Raw genomic sequence first — 19162 nt, 5'->3', positions numbered from 1 at the left:
TTTAATATATATATTTATTATTATTATTATCTTTTCACTATAGGAATAAAGAAATAACAAAACACTACACGAATTATTGAGAGATAATATTTAATTATATTAATTTTTTAAAATAATATTTTACTATTTTTTCGTTGGTGTAGTTAGTCTAATGATGATATCGCACTGACGTCACATGGACAAAATTATATTTTCATCAAATAAAACCCAAATTTATAATTAAATCTTAGGATTATTATCATTTTATTATGACAAGTATCACAAAATAACATATCATTACATGAATTATTGAAAAGTAATATTTTATTACATTAATGTTTTTAAATAATAGTTTACTATATTTACGTCACTTTGATTAGTTGACTTATTAAAAACTAATTTTGTCCTTAATGAGTGTAACTTGTAAAATAAAAAGAAAATGATACAAATCAATGCCATGTGAATTTCGTATCAGAGGCTGAACATAGCCAAAAATAAAAATTGTAAAATAAGATAAAATATAACATAAATTAAATCAGACATGGGCTCCTATAAGTGTACATGCAAGTGTAACATTACTCTTCGATAAAATGATTAATACTATTTGACTGGATTTTCAGGCCGCAATTGCTTTGCTTGAAAATGCGGTAATCTAGTAAAATCCAAGTGGCCCAACCCCAAAATCCCACAAATTTCACTGCCATTATAATCACAAATCACATGCTCACTCATCTCATGTTACTTGCTCCAACAAAAATATGATATCGCATTAGTAACTTTTAATTTAACAATCAATTAATTCCCCCTCCAACAGCCAGTCCCGTAGCGCCACGTGCTAATCCCATCCAAAACCACAGCAGCCTGTCTGATTAGTGATTCACTACTGCTACCGCCTCGCTCTCTCTGTGTCCCGCTTTACTCTCTTTTTACGCACAACGCAAGCATTCAAGTGTACAGTCTGTTAAGCAGCGGAAGCCATCGAAGCCTCCCCCTTTTCATGATTTGATTCCCTCAATTTCCCCTTCATTACATCACCTAATGGTACTCTCTCTGTCTCTCTGCATTCACTTAGCATTTATTCTTCCACTTTCAAATTCTTTCCCTTTTTTTAAAATAACAAACTCGCACATTATAAATGCAACTTCTTTTTTGTTAAACTGCATTTCTGTTTTTGTTTTTTTTTGGTCAGATCTAGAAAAATAATAGTTGAATGAAACAATGTCAAGGCAGCAGAATCAGACCCAGAATTTTTTCCCGGGAAAGATAAGGAAACGTGGGTGTTCATCGTCAGCTTCGTCAACATCATCGATCGTTCAGAACTACAGATTCAAAAGAGCAATTCTAATAGGCAAGAGAGGGGGTGGGGGAGGATCCGCTACGCCGGTGCCCACATGGAGGCTGATGCGGACTACTCCGTCTTCGGTATTGCGTGCGATCGACTCCCAGAGTGAGTATGGTGGGTTCGTCAATAAAGCGAAACAACACCAGCTACAGCTACAGCAACAGCATCAGCATTCTCAGCAGCCAGTTTCCGCGAGGAAGCTGGCCGCGACGCTGTGGGAGATGAACGAGATGCCCTCGCCGAAGCTGAGAGAGACTAGCGGTGGTGGTGGGTATGATGAGAGGAGGATTAGGAGAGAAGCTAGAGCTAGAGAAAGAGAAAGGGAACGGGTCACCCGGTCCCTTCATTCGGGTTCTTTGCCTCCCCATTTGTCTGATCCATCTCACAGCCCCGTTTCCGAGGTGAGTTAATTTTTGCATATGTTTGAGATTTTTTTATTTTATTTTTTGGAATTTGTGGGGTTATGCATAATGAAATTGAAACTTTTGTTACCTGTTGATTTTGCTTCTGTTTCAATGGCTTGTGATGTTGTTGTGTTTTTTTTTTTTTTTTTAATTATTTTGCGGTAGGTTCGGCCGTGTTGAAGGTAAGAGGAACGGTTTTATTTTTAAATTCAGGTTTGTTGTCTGATTGTTGACGTTGACACAGAGGTATTTTTAGCGCTTCGGCATATGATGCTGGAGTTATGTCTTCGTTTTGCTTTAATTTTTTTGGATCCATATATGTTCTAATTTGTCCATATTCTGTTAGTAATCCATATTCTGTTAGTAATCAGGCAATAACGGTGATCCTTTAGAACTTAGAAGAGCGCAATAAGTGTCGTTTAACATGATCACATAAATAGAAATTGAAATCTTGCTTCAATTTGTCTTAGTTAAATATTAAAGAATTGATCCCCATTGGAAATCAATCAAATTGTTGGGGATAGGATTACCAGGGCTGGTAGGTAGCATTCAACCAGATGCAGCAGAATCATACTTCTGTTTGATATGCTTTATTGTCAATTAGATGTTGATGCAGCATAACAGGTCATTTCATTATTAAATTTATTGATTTCCAGAGGATGGATCGATCAGGCACAGGGAGTCACCATAGAAGATCATCATCCATTTCTCAGAGGCTTAGGCTAACAGAAAGCAATGGGGGAGTTTTGGATTCTGTTAGTAATGCTAGCTTAATGGAGGTACACCCACTTAAGTTTAATATTTGGGCACTTGTACTCTTTAAAAATTAAAAGTGATTTTTGCGTTTTCTAGTTCATCCAGAGCATGTTTAATCTTTGTTGGACACACAAACATTGACGCTGGATGCATGTGCATCAGCGGCAACGCACTCACACACATTTTCATGGATGTTCGGTCAGTTTGTATGTATAAATTTGTTTAGGTATCACACTGAGATGCTCAAGTGTTAATAATTCCAAATCCAAAGTTGGAAAGATTTTCAGATGTCATGTACCTTGTGTCAGAAAGTTAAGGATTTTGAGAAGTGTTATTCAACTCCTCATTTTATGAAGCAGGTAGAGACCAGATCCCGAGCACAGACTCCTAGTGGATCAACTGTCGGAGTTAAGACTCGTTTGAAGGACGTTAGTAATGCATTGACTACATCTAAAGAGCTTCTCAAGATCATTAATCGCATGTGGGGTCAAGAAGATCGGCCTTCTTCGAGCATGTCTCTTGTCTCAGCCTTACATGCTGAGCTTGAGAGGGCTCGCCTGCAAGTGAACCAACTTATCCAAGAACAGCGCTCAGACCAAAGTGAGATCAGCTATCTAATGAAGTGTTTTGCTGAAGAAAAGGCAGCGTGGAAAAACAAGGAGCGGGAAGTGGTTGAGGCTGCTATTGAATCTATTGCAGGAGAACTTGAGGTAGAAAGGAAACTGAGGAGAAGGTTTGAAAGCTTAAACAAGAAGCTCGGGAAAGAACTAGCTGAGACTAAGCATTCCCTTCTGAAGGCTGTGAAAGATCTTGATACTGAGAAGAGAGCAAGAGTAGTAATTGAACAAGTATGTGATGAGTTAGCCAGGGATATCAATGATGATAAATCTGAAGTGGAAGAACTTAAGAGAGAGTCTGCCATAGATCTTGAAGAGGTTGAGAAGGAAAGGGAGATGATGCAGGTAGCTGATGTATTGCGTGAAGAGAGAGCTCAAATCAAACTCTCAGAGGCTAAATATCAGCTTGAAGAAAAAAATGCTGCAGTTGATAAATTGAGGAGTCAGCTTGAAGCTTTTCTAGGAACCAAAAAGGCAAAAGAAAAAGGACGCAGTTCTGCAAATCAACCAACCAGTGAGGAGATTGCAGCTTATTTAAGTAGAAGCCATTTTGGTTCCAATCCGACTGAAGAGAATGATGATATTGATGGAGAAGTAGAAGATGGAGTAGAATATGAAGAAGACTCGGCTGAAAGTGATCTTCATTCCATTGAATTAAATATGGACAATAATAACAAGATCTACAATTGGGCTTATCCTCCTGGAGCTGCTCTTGATTCAAGAAAGGTTCCATTTGACGAAGAAGAAATCAAGGGGAGAAAGTCAACCTCTGGCAAACTACCCAAGAGAAGCACTACTCTGCAGAGAAGCATATCAGATGGAGTTGATTGGGGCAGCCAAGCTGAAAGACTCCAAAATGCGGGAGATGACTTGCATTGGGGAAGACAATCCGATCTAGATAAGCAAGCTCAAGTATTAGGTTACGGAGATGAAATGCATGGGTATAAATCAGCAAAGGGTCTTAAGGACCAATTGTTGTCAAGTTCTAGGATTGGTGCTTCAAGGGTTTATGCTAGTCCGACGCGGCCTTTGCGAGATCATGGCAATGCAGCTCATGAGCGACCTCCTATGGTGCCAGCGGGTGTTTCAAAGTCGAGGCTATCAGAGTCCAGAGGTGAAAGCCAGAATGCAAGAAAATCCAGGTGGTGACATGCATTTCTATTGTGCTTTCTTCTCAATCCCCCTGAGCCATCCGACTTGCAACAAGAGATTCGAAATGGATGAGGGTAGCTCAGAGGCAAGGCTAGTCAATTGTGAGATGCCTAGACTGTGAATTGTCCTTTTTGTTTTCATTAGTGCTTTGCGTGCCATCCCTTAAATCCGCTAAGATTGCAGCAATTGCTCGCTGCATATCAGTTTGTCTCATCAATTTGTAGAAACGTTTGCGTTTATGGAGTTCTTGTTGCGAGATGTGCCAACCGGATGAAGTATCTCCTGTACAAAAACTTCTAGTATAACCTAAAATTATGCTGGAAGTCTAAGGTAGCTGTCTGCTCTGTGTTCCTCTTCCCTGCTTTGTTCATGTAAGCCTGTCAGGACACCCTTTACCTTCCAACAAAGAATCATATTCTTAAATTTCGGCTAAAATCCTGATAAATTTAGAGAGAAAACATAGCTGCAAGTCTGCATCGTTCAGGCACCAAGAGTCCATATGCGAGATTTAGAAGATGCGACCTTCCATAACATAAAATATGATTGTTAAGCCAAAGTTTAAGATGTTACCACATGTCAGCAGGAAGATTGCCGCTTTGTCAACTTTCTTAATGTATTATATATATGGTAGGGCAGTGCTACAGTTGCAAAGTTGAGATATATACTTGGAGTGAAATAATAAGTGATCAATAATTAGTTTCTCGTAATCATACAATCGATCATTAATCAAACTATTAGTTAGGGAAATCGATCAATACCCAATTCAATTTATATTTCAATATCACAGTACGTGTGTGTGTTGTGCCATATATTAGTTATCTCATAAGTAAATGTTTTAATCAGAGCCAATTTTTTTACTGTGAAAAGGTACCATTCATGCAAATCCTGCACCCGGTTATTTTAGATTTTAATCATTATTTACCTTTGATCCTAACTCAAATGCAGCTTAAGCACACTATATTATTCAATTCTAACACCAAGTAAATTATATTTAAAATGTGTTCTCCTTAGATGCCAGCTCTTGGGACGTCTCTCATTAATTACTGCAACACAATCGCCATATTATTCAACATTGATGATATGAATAGTGATTAACTACGTAACATATAATTGTTAATGATTAGTGTCATATTTTGTGATTTTTTTTTTTTAATAAAGGATACCAAAATTTTATAAATCTATTACTGTTGTTTGAATTTGATATATATTATAAGAGGGGAGGGCTAACTTACAGATTCTGTAAGTACAGCCCTCACATCATGAATAGTGCTTGGCGATGGGTCCGTATGGAACCCACAACCAAGTTTGTGAGTGAGCTGTAACTTACAGAATCTGTAAGTTAGCAAGCTCCATTATAAGATTTATATTTGAAAGCTTAATGACCAATATTAAGTCAATCCACGGGCAGACACCAATATTGACCAAATAATCCGGTTGGCGTCAACGGGAATTATCAGATTGTGAGTTCGATTGTTTCAATGAAAGTTGTGCAAATCGTTATTACTATTGTTTGGATTAAATATATTATTTTGACGGATAAATGACCAATGTTAAGTCAATCCACGGTATAAGAATCTTGTTGGCGTCAACTGGAATTATGACCTCGAATCGTTATAGCGGAAGTTGTGCAAATTGTCAAAATTTTCACGAACATTATTATCTCTAACAACAGTTCCAACTCAACTCAACTTATATATGCTACCTATATACAATGGGAAACTTAAAACGCACAAATAAATTTCCTTTTGTTTAAGATTCTTGCTGGTACAAAAAGAATATTCCAGGTGTATTGAGCTGAATATGTTGCCTGAAGATTGTGTTTCGATCATCCTCTCGCTCACTTCTCCATTAGATGCATGCAGGGCTACGTTGGTTTCATGGGCGTTCCGGTCAGCGGCCGAGTCTAATGTCGCTTGGGAGAAATTCTTGCCGTCGGATTATCAAGATATTGTATCAAGATCCATCACTTCTCTAAAGTTCTCTTCAAAGAAAGAGCTTTATCTTCATCTTTGTAACCCCATTCTCATAGACGGCGGTAGAAAGGTTCGCCAATTTTATAGCCATTCTCTTTTATCCAGATATTTGTATTTTTTTTAAGTAATCAACAACTCTTTGATCCAAGAGTTAAATTCTTTTCTCCTATATTGTTTATTTTACAACAAAAGCATACAAAATGCAGAGCTTCAAATTGGATAAATCATCTGGCAAAAAATCCTATGTATTGTCTGCGAGGGAGCTTTCAATTACATGGAGTGATAGGCCAGAGTATTGGAGCTGGAAACCTTCCCTAAAATCAAGGTTATTTTTTGCATATGCATGCATGCTTTATGTTTGCTTATTTTTATTTCATTTCAAAACTAGTAAAACAGACACATGCACATTTTTGCTTCCAGGTTCCTAGAGGTGGCTGAACTAAGAATGATTAGTTGGTTGGAGATTGAAGGGAAGATCAGAACTCATATGTTGTCACCAAACACAATGTACAGAGCTTATCTTTTGATTAACATCACCCACCGTGCACATGGGTTGGATTTATTACCGTCAGACACATTCCTAGAAATGGGAAATCAAATAATATCTGCTAACACAGCCTATTTGAGTTGCAAAGACAAGAAGAAACATCAAATGGAGTGTTTGTTTTACGGCAACCGGACTCAGAGGACGAAGTCAAGAGTAATTGAAGGGGATGAAAGGTTTGCTAGAGAAAGAGATGATGGTTGGATGGAGATTGAATTGGGAGAGTTCTTTAGTGGTGACGAAGAAGGTGATCAAGAAGTGAAGATGAGTTTAAGGGAGATAAAGGGTTACCAATTGAAAGGAGGGCTTGTGATTGAAGGCATTGAAGTGAGGCCTAAATGATCAATAATGATAAAGCTTATGCCAAAACGTACAAGTGTTTCAGCGATCCACCGAGTGTATATAACCAAGAATTTGTCAAATAAAATCTAATTGATTCATTGTACACCAACTCTCCATTACATTCAACTTCTACATTTAACAAGAAAATTGAGACAATCATCTATTGCTGAAGATTTCAAAATTTTCATTATCATAAACAAGATTCAATTCTTAGCCAAGCAAACACAACCCATGATTCAATTCGACACAAGTAATGCAATTACAATAGAATACTATACAATCAAAGGACATACCCATTAGTGGATGAGCGATAATAAGCAAAAACATTAGTTTGCTAATCGTCGAGGAGCTTTCTGAGACGGGCCTTGACGAAATCTTTGCGGGCTTTAGCGCGAGCTTGCTGTGGGGCGACGTTGACCAGGGACAGGTAAGCGCCGGCGGTAAATAGTGAAACGCCGGTGATGAAAAACGCGATTGACATGGCTAGTTGCTTGCGCGTTGGTGGGTATGACCACACTACCATTTTGCTGCTGGTGGCAACTCGCTAGTTACTGTACTAATCAATCCTCGCTTCAGCCTGCCGTCTTCGCAATGTCACTTGGCTGCTTTTTGTTTGTTCGTTCGGCGAGCGGCACTGCGACAGTAAAGTAAATTTTTGGGCCTCAGCCACATTGGGCTCCAAAACGAGACGAATGGTTTACCTTATTGTCGAATTTCTAACGATTTTTGCCAAGTGTACGGGACAGAGCATCGTCATAAAATTCTTCAAATATGATTTTATTATTTATTTAAAAAAATATATTAATATTTAAAATTTTAAAAAATATTTTAATTAAATTTTTTTAAAAAGAATTGATCTCTTCCTTTTAAATTTAGAGAGTTATTTTTTTTAAAAAAAATATCCACCGTCCACCTGATTTTGTCCACTTTATCAAAAATACACAAATCCTAATTTTTTTAGCTGCGCTCCACCTGAACTTAAACTTTTTTTCACATTTCCACATCCGTCTGCAAACCGTCAATAAAAGTAACGGAATTTTGTCGAAATTACTTTTTAACCCCGAAAATAAAAATTTACATATTTACCCTAAATAAATGCCAAAATATTAACTTTGTGCTCTTTGTAGCCGTTGCCTCCCAACGGTTACAATTTTGGGTATTTAAACCCATGAACCGTTACATATGCAATGCATGAAAGCTCTACCATTCAAGCAAATATACAGCTGCTCACAAACCAGCCACAACTGAGAATCATTTGTTCAAATAAACCTACTCATACACAACTCATCATCTACACATTGAAGCAAATATACAGCTGCTCACAAACCAACCATAGCTGACAATCATTTGCTCAAATAAACCTACTCATACACAACCCATCATCTACACATTCAAGCAAATATACAGCTGCTCACAAACCAATCACAGCTGACAATTATTTGTTCAAATAAACCAACTCATACACAACCCATCATCTACACTCGCCAAATATCACTTGTTTAACCATTATTTCAAACACATCATCCACCCAATCAATTAAAAAATGGCATCAAGTTATAATTCAAGTTCTGCACCCAGTGGACAGCAACATAGAAAAGTTAAATGCACTCCAATTCACTGCTGGTGTGGTGTGCATGCATGTGCTATGGTTTCCACTACACCACAGAATCGCAATGCAATGTTTTGGTCATGCAGGTTCAATAAATGCAAGTTTTGGCAATGGTTTACAGCTGAAACTCTTATATACCCTAGCAATAGTGACCAGACAGCAGATAATCAAAATTTAGAGTTGGATGCAGTCCACCTTCGAGCTGATGATGTAGCAAAGATAAAGAAAAGGCTAAAGGTCATTGAAGGGAGGCTTAAATGTATAATAATTATGCTAGTATTTGTCTGTGCTATTGTGTTTACTAAAATGTAATATATCCTACGAAATATGCATGAATAAAATGAGATTAATTATGTTCTATTTGTCCTAGAGCCAGTCAACTTAAATACATTGTAAATAATATAACTTCAACCATAATAAATGAAAAATACAGCCCAAGTAAAATGAGCTTAAATACAACCATATCTAATTATCCAACAAACAGCAAAAATAACAATTAAACATGTCATGAAAATACAGCCAAGTAAAATTCCGAAATAACCAGCAATATTCCAAAATAACCAACAATATTCTAAAATAACCAGCGATATTCCAAAATAACAACATAGCAAGTTTAAATATTTTTAGTTTGTTCTCGCATTCATCATTACAAAGAACCTGTCACATTTGAAGCTTGATATGGATTTTCAGATTGTGACAGTCCCTGACTTGATTGTTCACCTCTTGTTCCAACATCTCCAGAGCCAACTTGAGCCCTTCTTTTCCTCCCTCTAGTATTGGAACTTTGTCCTGGACCACTTGGTATCTAAATATATTGTACGTTAGTTTGAGAACTTAAACAAGAAAAAAAACAAAAAGAACTTAAACAGAAAAAAAAACACCTTTCTTGCTGTCTGTGATGTAGTAACTTTTGAATCAATTGATTTTGCTACTGTTGTTGTCTGTGATGCCTATGTTCAAACATAAATGAATCTTATGTTACGCGTTACGCATAAAACAAATTGGACAGCCACAAAAAAATAAAATAAAACAAGTCAGCACCTGTTTTCTTCTTCTTGTTGCTTGTTGTGAAACATTTAACGGCTGAATTGAGGTAGTTGATGCCTACAAAACATGATGTTGGTTATTTAATGACAGTAAATAATAACAGCTACATATGATGTATAATAATAAACTATTAAAAATTAATGGTAGTATATTGTCTGTACCTGAGAGTTATGACTTTTAACTCTATTTGCCCTTGCAACAGATGGTCTTAATGGACAAGACCTCAGATTATGGTTGGAGCCACCGCAGAATGAGCAAATAACAAAGAATTTTCTTTTCTCTTTATTAGGCTCATTTTGTGCTCTTTTCCTGGATTTTTTAGGCCTTCCAACCTTTTTTCTGCACAATTGGTGGATCAATCAATGGTCTTCCTATACGCTCCCACATACATTGATCCGGAAGAGGGCTAAACATCACTGAATATGTGTTGAGGAAAGTCTGTGTAGCAAACCATGCTGGAACATACTCCTCAATTGCATGTCTTGCATATCCAATGGCAGCCATGGCATGTTGACAAGGGAGGCCGGCAATTTCCCAATAACCACAATCACATGTTCTGGACTCCAACTTCACCACAAACCTTCTAGGTGGACTATACGCTGCATCCATGACTTGAAAATTCAGCTCACCAGAAGCTTGTACAATCATTTTCTGTGCAAGCTTTCTTTTTTTGTCCAACTCTCTTACAACTTTAGGTGTCAACTGTCCCTTCCAAGTGGCTGCCTCGTGTCTCCTCTTTGTAAACCGTTTCATAAGCCGACATCTGATTTCTTCAAGCATTGTCAAGCAAGGCCTGTCTCGGTAAGCTAATATCCAGCTGTTGAAGCACTCTGACGTATTGTTGTCAGTCCGGTCTACCATGCAATTTCTATCAAATGTGTGCATCGACCAACTATAATCATTTAGCTCTCTTTCAGCCATTCAAATGCAGCCTGTTTTACAGCTTTTATCTCTGCCATTGCCTCATCAAAGTCATGCTTGTTACAACTCTTAGTAGCTTTCCAAAATAATTGTTTCAACTGTGCACCAGCAAATGACTTAGAAAAATTAGCATACACATGCCTAGAACATGCCCTATGATAAGCAGTAGGCCATGTGTTTGAAATTGCATTAATCAGGCCTTTTTGTCTATCACTAACAAAAGTCACTTGCCTCCCATCCTCTAGATAACTATGCAAGTGCTCCATAAACCATCCCCATGTCTCTGTATTCTCAATCTCACAAACACATATAGCCAATAGGACAATCCCATTATTACCATCCATGCCAACAGCAGCTAACAGTACTCCCCCATATTTACCCTTTAAGTGACATCCATCTACCCCGATGAAAGGCCTACAGCCATTAAAAAATGCATTTCTTTGTGCTGGAAATGAAACAAAAAATCTTTGGAATAATACCTTATCGGGTATAGAAATACTATCACACAACACCTTACATATTGCACCCGGATCAGCTTTGTGAATAGCTGCAGCATACTCAAACAGTTTCTGATATCCAAGCGAATGATCCCCAAAAACCTCTGTTCTTGCCTTTGCTCTAGCCCGATACAATGTCAAATTTTGAATCTTCAAACCATACATCTCTTGCATAAAATTCTTCAAAAGATCAATTTTCACATTCGGGTCAATGGCAACCTGACTTTTTATTTTGCTGGCTACCCAAGAAGAAGACACTTTCACTGTCTTGGTGGTAAGTCTGCACTTATGCTTCTTATTGTACTGTCGCAATATAAAACCAGTTCCATCGTTTAGTTTTACACCAGCCACATACCATGGACAACCAGCCTCTTTACAAGTACCTACAAATCTTATTGGCTCACTGTAAACTGTTTTAATGGCAAACCCTTTTCTAATCATCACTTCATGCAAAATCTCTCTAAAATGAGCAACATCTCTAAACACATGTCCTAATTTTAGTCTATTTTTTCCATCAGCACCCACTTTATACTCATGTTGTTCTATGTAATTGGTCAATTTGACAGTCCCAAGCTCAATATCATCATCAAAAGAATCAACGACCCCTTTTACCTGCTTATTATCACCAGATAAACTACCATCTGAATCAGAATCAACGTCAGTTTCAGTTGTGCCCTCACTGTCCTCATCAACAAGAGTACCTACAGCAGCACCATCAACTTCAGCTTGCATGACTTGTGCATTAACATCATCATCATTGCAATCATTTCTGTCCGAGTAGTCAGATAGTAATGCATCTTCGTCAGATTCACCACCCCCAATAGCAGCTTGTCCATCAACAACATCATCCTTTCTAACACTAGCTTGTCCCCCAACAGAAGCATTTTCGCCGACAGAATCATTCAACTGATTAATCAGTTCATCAGGCAACACAACTCCTAGGTTAGTCAATAATGCATGTAGTAAGGCAGAATCTTGAAACTGAGGGTACAGTGCTGGTGCAACTTCAACTGTGAGAGTCTTCACACCCAAAATGTGATGAATTTTAAGCAAAACATCTAGCCCAAAATCTGAATCCAGTGCAACCTTAGCCTGATTCTCTGGATTTATAACGTATAACATGACTTTTGAAGCACAATCTAACCCATATGGACTCGTAATGCTTACAACAGTATCCTTAATCTTCGCAACTGTACAATCAGGTTGAAGCAACCCTAAATTCTTTTTCATGCCTCGAAAGGATATCACTAACTCTACTTGTCGCATCCTGAATGCCCAAAAATAAATAAATAAAAAATTCAGCACTGGTTTACAGTTCTTGAGTTTTGTTGGTAACTCTACTATCTTCCTATTAATGTATTATTAATATTGCAGGTCAGACACTTAAAGAAAAAGCATGTAAACAAACATCTAGCTGGATATGGATGCATGTAACTAGCTTTTTAAATATTCTAATTTTACATGCAACAACCAAATCTTCCTCGGGGGGCTGAGGGATATGCATACAAATATAGCCAGGGGTTAAAATATTTCAAAAAACCATGACCCATACATCACCAACCAAAATTTCAAAAGCCCCAAATTTTATATGTAAACCACAGACAAAGATACATAACTAGGCAGGGGATAAACATGCATTCAACTATAGTAGCATAATCTTTCATAAATTTGCATCTCAACAACCGAAAACACCATATTACTCCCCAATTTATCATTACCCCCAACAAATATGTCACAAATCAAACTAATCTATATTCTAGGGTTTCCAGTAATAGCGAATGAATGTGTTAACAACAATCACCAGACATTATTTCAAAAACATTGTTGCATGTCAAAAATTAACTGAAAATAAGTAAACAAAACAAAACTTGATTGTAGCTTCAAACCCTTAAAAAAGCAAAACTTCGCGACTTCGTAACAGCTCACCGCTTTCGTCAATGCCTCTGAATCTTCGATTTAACAAAATATTTGAAACTTAAGCGTGGTTCGTTGATGAAAATGCATGGAAACTATAGGAAAAATGGCGGGATTTTGTTGCTTCTTCGTGCATGTGGTGGGGAATAAACTATGGCTGTTTTCGTTGCTTGCTGTACTGGTGGACCACTATGCCTCCTTTTCCTTTTTTTTTTTTTGCTTATTACAGATCTTAAACGATGTCGTTTTTTAAGCCCAAGTGAAATTATCATTTTAACCTTATGATGTCAGCAACGTCTTCACGGTTTGTAGACGGAGGAGGAAATGTGAAAAAAAGTTTAAGTTCAGGTGGAGCGCAGCTAAAAAAATTAAGATTTGTGTATTTTTGATAAAGTGGACAAAATCAGGTGGACGGTGGATATTTTTCTTTTTTTTTCTTCAATTTATATTTTATTATTTTTTATTAAAGAAAGAGAAAGATACTTTGATTACTATTAACTTTTTTTTAAATAATTATTTTAATTAAAATAATATTAACTCATTTCTATTTAAAGAGTTTTTTAAAGAATAATATATTTTTTCACTCTTCTATTTATCATGTAGGTAAGTAAATAAATATTTAAAGGGTAAAATTTATAGAATTTTTCAGAAATATTCTTACAGCTGGGTAACTAAAAGTCAAATTTGTACTTGAATGAAGATGATTTGTTGAGCATTACTGCCTATTATATTGTAAGCATATAGAAGCCATAGAATTCTGTTACCCACCATAAAGTGCGAGTACTATCACCCATTGAATCATTACAATTATGTAGACCACCCTTCTGTTCTGGGCTGGCGGTACACGTGCTACAATGGCGGGGACAGTGGGCAACTATCCCGCGAGGGAGAGCTAACTCCAATGCCCAAAATTGACGAACCAAACACGCCATGCAAGCACAAGTCCTGCTCTTCGATGCTACCTAACTGCTCACGATCAGCGCCCATCAACTTCCCAAAACCATCGTGTCTCCTTTCCGCTTTAACCCTGATAAAGAAGTGCAAACTCCAAACTCACCTCCACCAGGTTCACTCTCACATCATCAAAAAGGGCCTCGAGCAAGATCACTCTCTCGTTGCCCACTTCATCTCGCTGTGTCACTCCCTCGCCACTCCCTTATCTTACTCTACCGCCGTCTTCAACCGCATTGTCAATCCCAATACTTTTCTTTGGAACACCCTCTTAAAAGGGTACTCTCAGAATTCTCGTTTTATTGAGGTTTTTACGATTTTTGTTCGATTGATTAGAGAGGAAGCGGTGCCTGATAAGTATACGTTCCCATTGGTAATTAAGGCGTGTTCGCATGTGCTTAGTGTGAGGGAAGGAACGGCGATTCAAGCTGCTGTAATTAGGTGGGGGGTTGATGAGGATGTGTTTGTGGGAACTAGTTTGATTGACTTATATGGGAAACGTAAAGAGATTTCTTGCGCCCGTAAAGTGTTCGATGAAATGCCTGAGAGAAATGTTGTTTCATGGACAGCGATGATTGTTGGATATGCGAGTGTTGGGGATTTGGTGGAAGCGAAGACGGTTTTTGATTTAATGCCGGAGAGGAGTAATGTTTCATGGAATGCTTTGATTGGGGGGTTAGTGAAGATAGGAGATTTGAGAAGTGCTAGGCAGTTGTTTGATGAAATGCCCGAGAGGAATGTGGTATCGTATACCACAATGATTGATGGATATGCGAAAGTGGGTGATATGACGTCAGCAAGGTCTTTGTTTGAGGCAGCTCCTGATAGAGATGTTGTTGCATGGTCAGCCTTGATATCAGGGTATGCACAGAATGGCCAGCCTAATGAGGCTGTGAAGATATTTTCGGAAATGTGTTCAAAGAACGTCCGGCCAGATGAGTTTATATTGGTGAGCTTGATGTCAGCGTGTTCTCAGGTGGGCAATTTGGATTTGTCCAACTGGGTGGATTCTTATTTGAGTAGAAGTCACATGGATCTTAGCCGAGCTCATGTTATTGCAGCACTTATAGACATGAATGCTAAGTGTGGGAATATGGATAGAGCGGCCGAGTTATTTGAAACAATGCCTAATAGAGACGTAGTATCATATTGTTCCATGATAAAAGGATTGTCGATACACGGGCATGGCAGACAGGCTGTTTCCCTCTTTGATAGAATGTTAAGTGAAGGGCTGACTCCTGATGAGGTGGCCTTCACAATTGTGTTGACTGCTTGTAGTCATGTTGGACTTGTTGAGGATGGTTGGCGCTTTTTTGAAGCCATGCAAAACGTGTATGCTATTGTTCCTTCTCCTGAGCATTATGCATGTATGGTTGATCTTCTTGGCCGGACCGGACACTTGAAATCAGCTTATGAGCTTTTAAATTCAATGCCCGTGGAGCCTCATGCAAGTGCCTGGGGTGCACTCCTTGGGGCCTGTAAGTTATATTCAGACATTGAGTTAGGAGAATTGGTCGCAAACCGGCTTTTTGAGCTCGAGCCACAAAATGCTGGTAGTTATGTGCTGTTATCCAACATCTATGCAACTGCAGATCGGTGGTTGGATGTCTGTCTTGTTAGAAGCAAAATGAAGGAGAGGGGGCTTAGAAAAATACCTGGTTGCAGTTCGCTTTAGTTCAAAAGTCTGACATTCTTTGCATATTCTCTACAGCTGCGGTTGGCTTTCCCAAAATCAGGTACATTTTGATTTGCTAGTTTTTAGAGGTCAACCTTTCTGAAGATCATGGATATCCTGTCAATCTGTAAGATCAGTTGATCACATCTTTCTGTTTCTTTATTCTTGTAGCGCCTCATCATGTATTTACTTCCTCTATAAACAGGAGCAATCATGCAATTCTTTTTGGTTTTCCGTTGATGTTCTTGGCATGTTTCTATTCAGTTTCAACGGATTGGTTAATGTTATGCTAGAGCCTCTTCATCATAAATTCACGATAAATTAAGGTGAGTGCAAATGTGCAATGACTGTCTTTCTTTACCCCAATCTCAAAAAGTAAAAGCATGTGTGCGGTTGAATTTTTTTTTTTTTGGTGTTAATTAATAATTTTCATTTCCAGATGGTTTATTATTACAAGGACGGCATTGAAATACCACTGGATTTAAATATACAATTCTTTTTTACTAGTTCAAAAATAAAACTCTCTTACGAAGACACACCATTCCTATTGTACTTCAACTTCAAGGTTGTCCAAGTAAGAGATGGCTACTGCAGCATGAAGAGCTGCTCCAATAGGAAGGGCATCCTCATCAACAACTAAGTACGGGGAGTGCAGTCGGATGAATGGCTTAAGCGTTTCATTCCTTGTACCGACATAAAAATGTGCAGCTGGCATCCTCTGAGTGTAGAAGCTGAAGTCCTCTGCTCCCATCTCAACTGGAGTAAGATGCACGTTTGGCTCTCCAACCATGGATGCGCCGACCCTCTTGCCGTGTTCATACATTTTTTCATCATTTACAGTTGCCGGATAATGCCTCATTTTTTCCTCCATGAAGTCTATTGTTGCACTACACTGATGAACTGCTGCTTGCATTTCTATGACCTGATAACAATAAGTGCTATTTCTATGACCTCAATTTGAGTTAAGGCAGTTTTCTTCTGTGAGTGGAGTAAACGTCCCTCGAATATTAGAGAGAGTAAAAATCTGGGCAGGCTTACTAATTCTAGTAATAGTTTGATTTGTAAATATCAGTTGTAATCTCATGTAATATGAGTTGTACTCTTGAGCAATAATCTTATGTAATAAATATATATATGTATATATATATATATATATATATATGATCACAGCCTTGAAAGGGAGTCTACTCTTTCAGCTACATTTGAAGCAAATCATTATTATTTAGAGCTCATGCGAATTTGATGAATTATATTATGCAAATACTGCTAAGAAATACATTGTATCATTGATATGCAACCTCAAATAATTTTACCTCTTTGATTCTTTGCTCAAGATATAACAGACCTTCTGTAGTCAAGCTACGGAAAGTGCCTCCAAATCTCACGATCTCAGGGATTATATTTCCTGCTTGGCCCGCAACAATAAACCCAACTGTGACTACCTGTGTAGGCATATAAATTTGCTTATAAGAGGATAATATCACAAACTTACAGAATGCTGATAGTCAAGCTGGCAGATGAAATTGGAACGAATATTACCCTGGCCTCAAGGGGATCTGTCTCTCTTGAAACTATATGTTGGAGTGTGAGGATTGCAAAGGATGCTGCAAGAACAGGATCTCTGGTATCTTGGGGCATGGCGGCATGTCCACCTTTTCCTTTAATCACGGCTGTAAACCTCCCAGAACCAGCTAGTAAAGGACCAGGTCTTGAGCCAATTGTACCAGTGGGCAGTACTGGGGAAATATGTATTCCAAACATGCCCTGAAACTTATCAACAGCACCTTCTTTTATCATATAGTATGCGCCACCATAACCTTCTTCCCCAGGTTGGAAAACAAGCTTAACCGTGCCCTGTGCGGTGAAATGATTGCAAGGTGATTCAGTCAACAACAAACTGTTTGAGAATTGTATCACATTTGTTCTATAAGAAGCGTGCGTGATTATGAATTTACCTTTAATCTGTCTATTCTGTGTTTGAGTAGCCTAGCTGCCCCAAGCAGTATGGTTGTGTGAAAATCGTGGCCACAAGCATGCATTTTACCATTGTTCTTGCTCTTATGCTCCCACTCTACCATTTCCTTTTCAAATAGTGAATGTTGAATAAGATTACATAAGAGTTTTTGTTTAGCAATAAAAGACTAAAGATAGCGCCACTAATACACAAGAAAGAGGATCAGCATTTTATATTACGACATTTTTTTTTCTTTTTTCCTTTTTTTCGAACAGAAGTCAAAATGTTTGTCTGAAAGTGAAACCTGAAGAGGCAGGGCGTCCATCTCAGCTCTAAGACCGAACCAGGGTTCACCCCCTGAACCCACTGAAGCCACGATCCCAGTCTTGGCAACCGGCCACGTGTACTCAATCCCAAGCGAGTCAAGCTCCGATCTTACGAGTTGGCTCGTCTCGTACTCTTCAAAACCCAACTCCGGATTCTCGTGTATTCTCCTCCTCATCCTCCTCATCCACTCAAAGAACTCGGGCTCCCTCGCTGAGTCCAACAGCTCCCGAGTCAACGAACTCAGCTGCTCCGATCCCGACTGAGTTTCCTTCTTGGCCCATGTGGGATTGCATGTAAATATCGTTGATACGATAATCAAAAGACAGAGACGAGCCAATAGCATTAGATACATTTTGTGAAAAATTTGCGGTACAAAATAGCTTGAATTTCTATTTATAAAATTAAAATTTTCTCAGTTCTGTACGCTACACTCTCCAGCGTCGGTTTTGTCATAGAACTCGTGTTTAGCTGGAAGCCGAATGCCAATTATCAATTATATGGGGCTATGGGCCGACCCAACTCTGATATGTTCCTTGGAGACCCATGTACGCGTGTCATTACATCGAATGGATGCATTTAAAATTCTGTTTTTATTGTAAACCCTCATAAAATAATTAAAGAAACTGACAAAGTGTTGGTTCCACTGACAATAGAGTCTCCTTAAGTGATTTGATTGAGTTTGTTCCCTAGTTCGAGTCACAGGGAAGTCACCTTTGTTGGAAGAACCTGTGCCTCTCGGTTCGAGCGGGGACTTCTAGTCTGGATTGTGGTACGAGCTTAAAGGTGCCTCCCACGGTTGGGGCCCTCCCCAGGATACCTCGTGGTCAAAATAAAAAAAATAATAATTAAAGAAAAAAAAAAGGCAGATTGCAGTAACCTATAAGCCTCATACTCTCATTAATCTCGGATCATTGAAATTTCAACTCCTGCAAAGTTGGTATGTCTAAAATCTTAGAATTGTATATCTAGTGATTATTTATTAATAATTTTCATTTCAAGAAGGCTTTTTTTGTATAGTAAGGAAGATTTAGAGCGGGAACTTCTAGTCTGAATTGTGGTACGGGCTTAAAGGTGCCTTCCACGGTTGGGACCCTCCCCAAGATACCTCGTGGTCAAAATAAAAAAAAAGAAAAAAAAATAATTAAAGAAAAAAAAAAG

The 19162-nt window shown here is 38.2% G+C and overlaps 5 protein-coding genes across 9 annotated transcripts; 3 read left to right on the top strand and 2 right to left on the bottom strand.

Annotated features, from left to right (window-relative positions):
* The first annotated feature begins 852 nt into the window (after positions 1-852).
* LOC102631068 (uncharacterized) lies at positions 853-4508 on the top strand. 2 transcript variants are annotated; one of them, XM_006481646.3, is made up of 4 exons: positions 854-1020; positions 1169-1722; positions 2382-2504; positions 2841-4508. In XM_006481646.3, exons 2-4 carry the CDS (start codon positions 1198-1200, stop codon positions 4245-4247), a joined length of 2055 nt encoding a protein of 684 aa, XP_006481709.1. In that variant the 5' UTR covers positions 854-1020; positions 1169-1197; the 3' UTR covers positions 4248-4508. The 2 variants fall into 2 exon arrangements, with proteins under 2 accessions (XP_052299352.1, XP_006481709.1); XM_052443392.1 differs by lacking the exon at positions 2382-2504 and having other exon boundaries at positions 853-1020.
* Positions 4509-5917: 1409 nt separating this feature from the next.
* On the top strand, positions 5918-7212 carry LOC102630254 (F-box protein PP2-B15). 2 transcript variants are annotated; one of them, XM_052442951.1, is made up of 3 exons: positions 5918-6293; positions 6430-6548; positions 6620-7212. In XM_052442951.1, the coding sequence occupies exons 1-3, from the start codon at positions 6051-6053 to the stop codon at positions 7107-7109; spliced, it is 852 nt and encodes a 283-aa protein (XP_052298911.1). In that variant the 5' UTR covers positions 5918-6050; the 3' UTR covers positions 7110-7212. The 2 variants fall into 2 exon arrangements, with proteins under 2 accessions (XP_052298911.1, XP_006481707.1); XM_006481644.4 differs by having other exon boundaries at positions 5929-6293; positions 6644-7212.
* A 58-nt stretch (positions 7213-7270) lies between these two features.
* On the bottom strand, positions 7271-7791 carry LOC102630771 (uncharacterized). Its single transcript, XM_006481645.4, has one exon. It carries the CDS (start codon positions 7630-7632, stop codon positions 7444-7446), a length of 189 nt encoding a protein of 62 aa, XP_006481708.1. The 5' UTR covers positions 7633-7791; the 3' UTR covers positions 7271-7443.
* A 6036-nt stretch (positions 7792-13827) lies between these two features.
* On the top strand, positions 13828-16935 carry LOC102629189 (putative pentatricopeptide repeat-containing protein At5g37570). 3 transcript variants are annotated; one of them, XM_052443233.1, is made up of 3 exons: positions 13828-15784; positions 15988-16049; positions 16163-16935. In XM_052443233.1, the coding sequence occupies exon 1, from the start codon at positions 13999-14001 to the stop codon at positions 15721-15723; it is 1725 nt and encodes a 574-aa protein (XP_052299193.1). In that variant the 5' UTR covers positions 13828-13998; the 3' UTR covers positions 15724-15784; positions 15988-16049; positions 16163-16935. The 3 variants fall into 3 exon arrangements, with proteins under 3 accessions (XP_052299193.1, XP_006481703.1, XP_024955561.1); XM_006481640.4 differs by lacking the exons at positions 15988-16049; positions 16163-16935 and adding an exon at positions 15929-15956; XM_025099793.2 differs by lacking the exons at positions 15988-16049; positions 16163-16935 and adding an exon at positions 15895-15956.
* On the bottom strand, positions 16110-18483 carry LOC102629683 (IAA-amino acid hydrolase ILR1-like 3). The gene is made up of 5 exons (XM_006481641.4): positions 17982-18483; positions 17679-17804; positions 17263-17577; positions 17037-17165; positions 16110-16645 (listed from the first exon to the last, which is right to left on the bottom strand). The coding sequence occupies exons 1-5, from the start codon at positions 18354-18356 to the stop codon at positions 16268-16270; spliced, it is 1323 nt and encodes a 440-aa protein (XP_006481704.1). The 5' UTR covers positions 18357-18483; the 3' UTR covers positions 16110-16267.
* Between the last annotated feature and the right edge of the window lie 679 nt (positions 18484-19162).

Source organism: Citrus sinensis, chromosome 6 (genome assembly GCF_022201045.2).
Source record: "Citrus sinensis cultivar Valencia sweet orange chromosome 6, DVS_A1.0, whole genome shotgun sequence".
Taxonomy (NCBI): Eukaryota; Viridiplantae; Streptophyta; class Magnoliopsida; order Sapindales; family Rutaceae; genus Citrus; species Citrus sinensis.
This window is presented reverse-complemented; position numbering and strand designations above follow the sequence as displayed.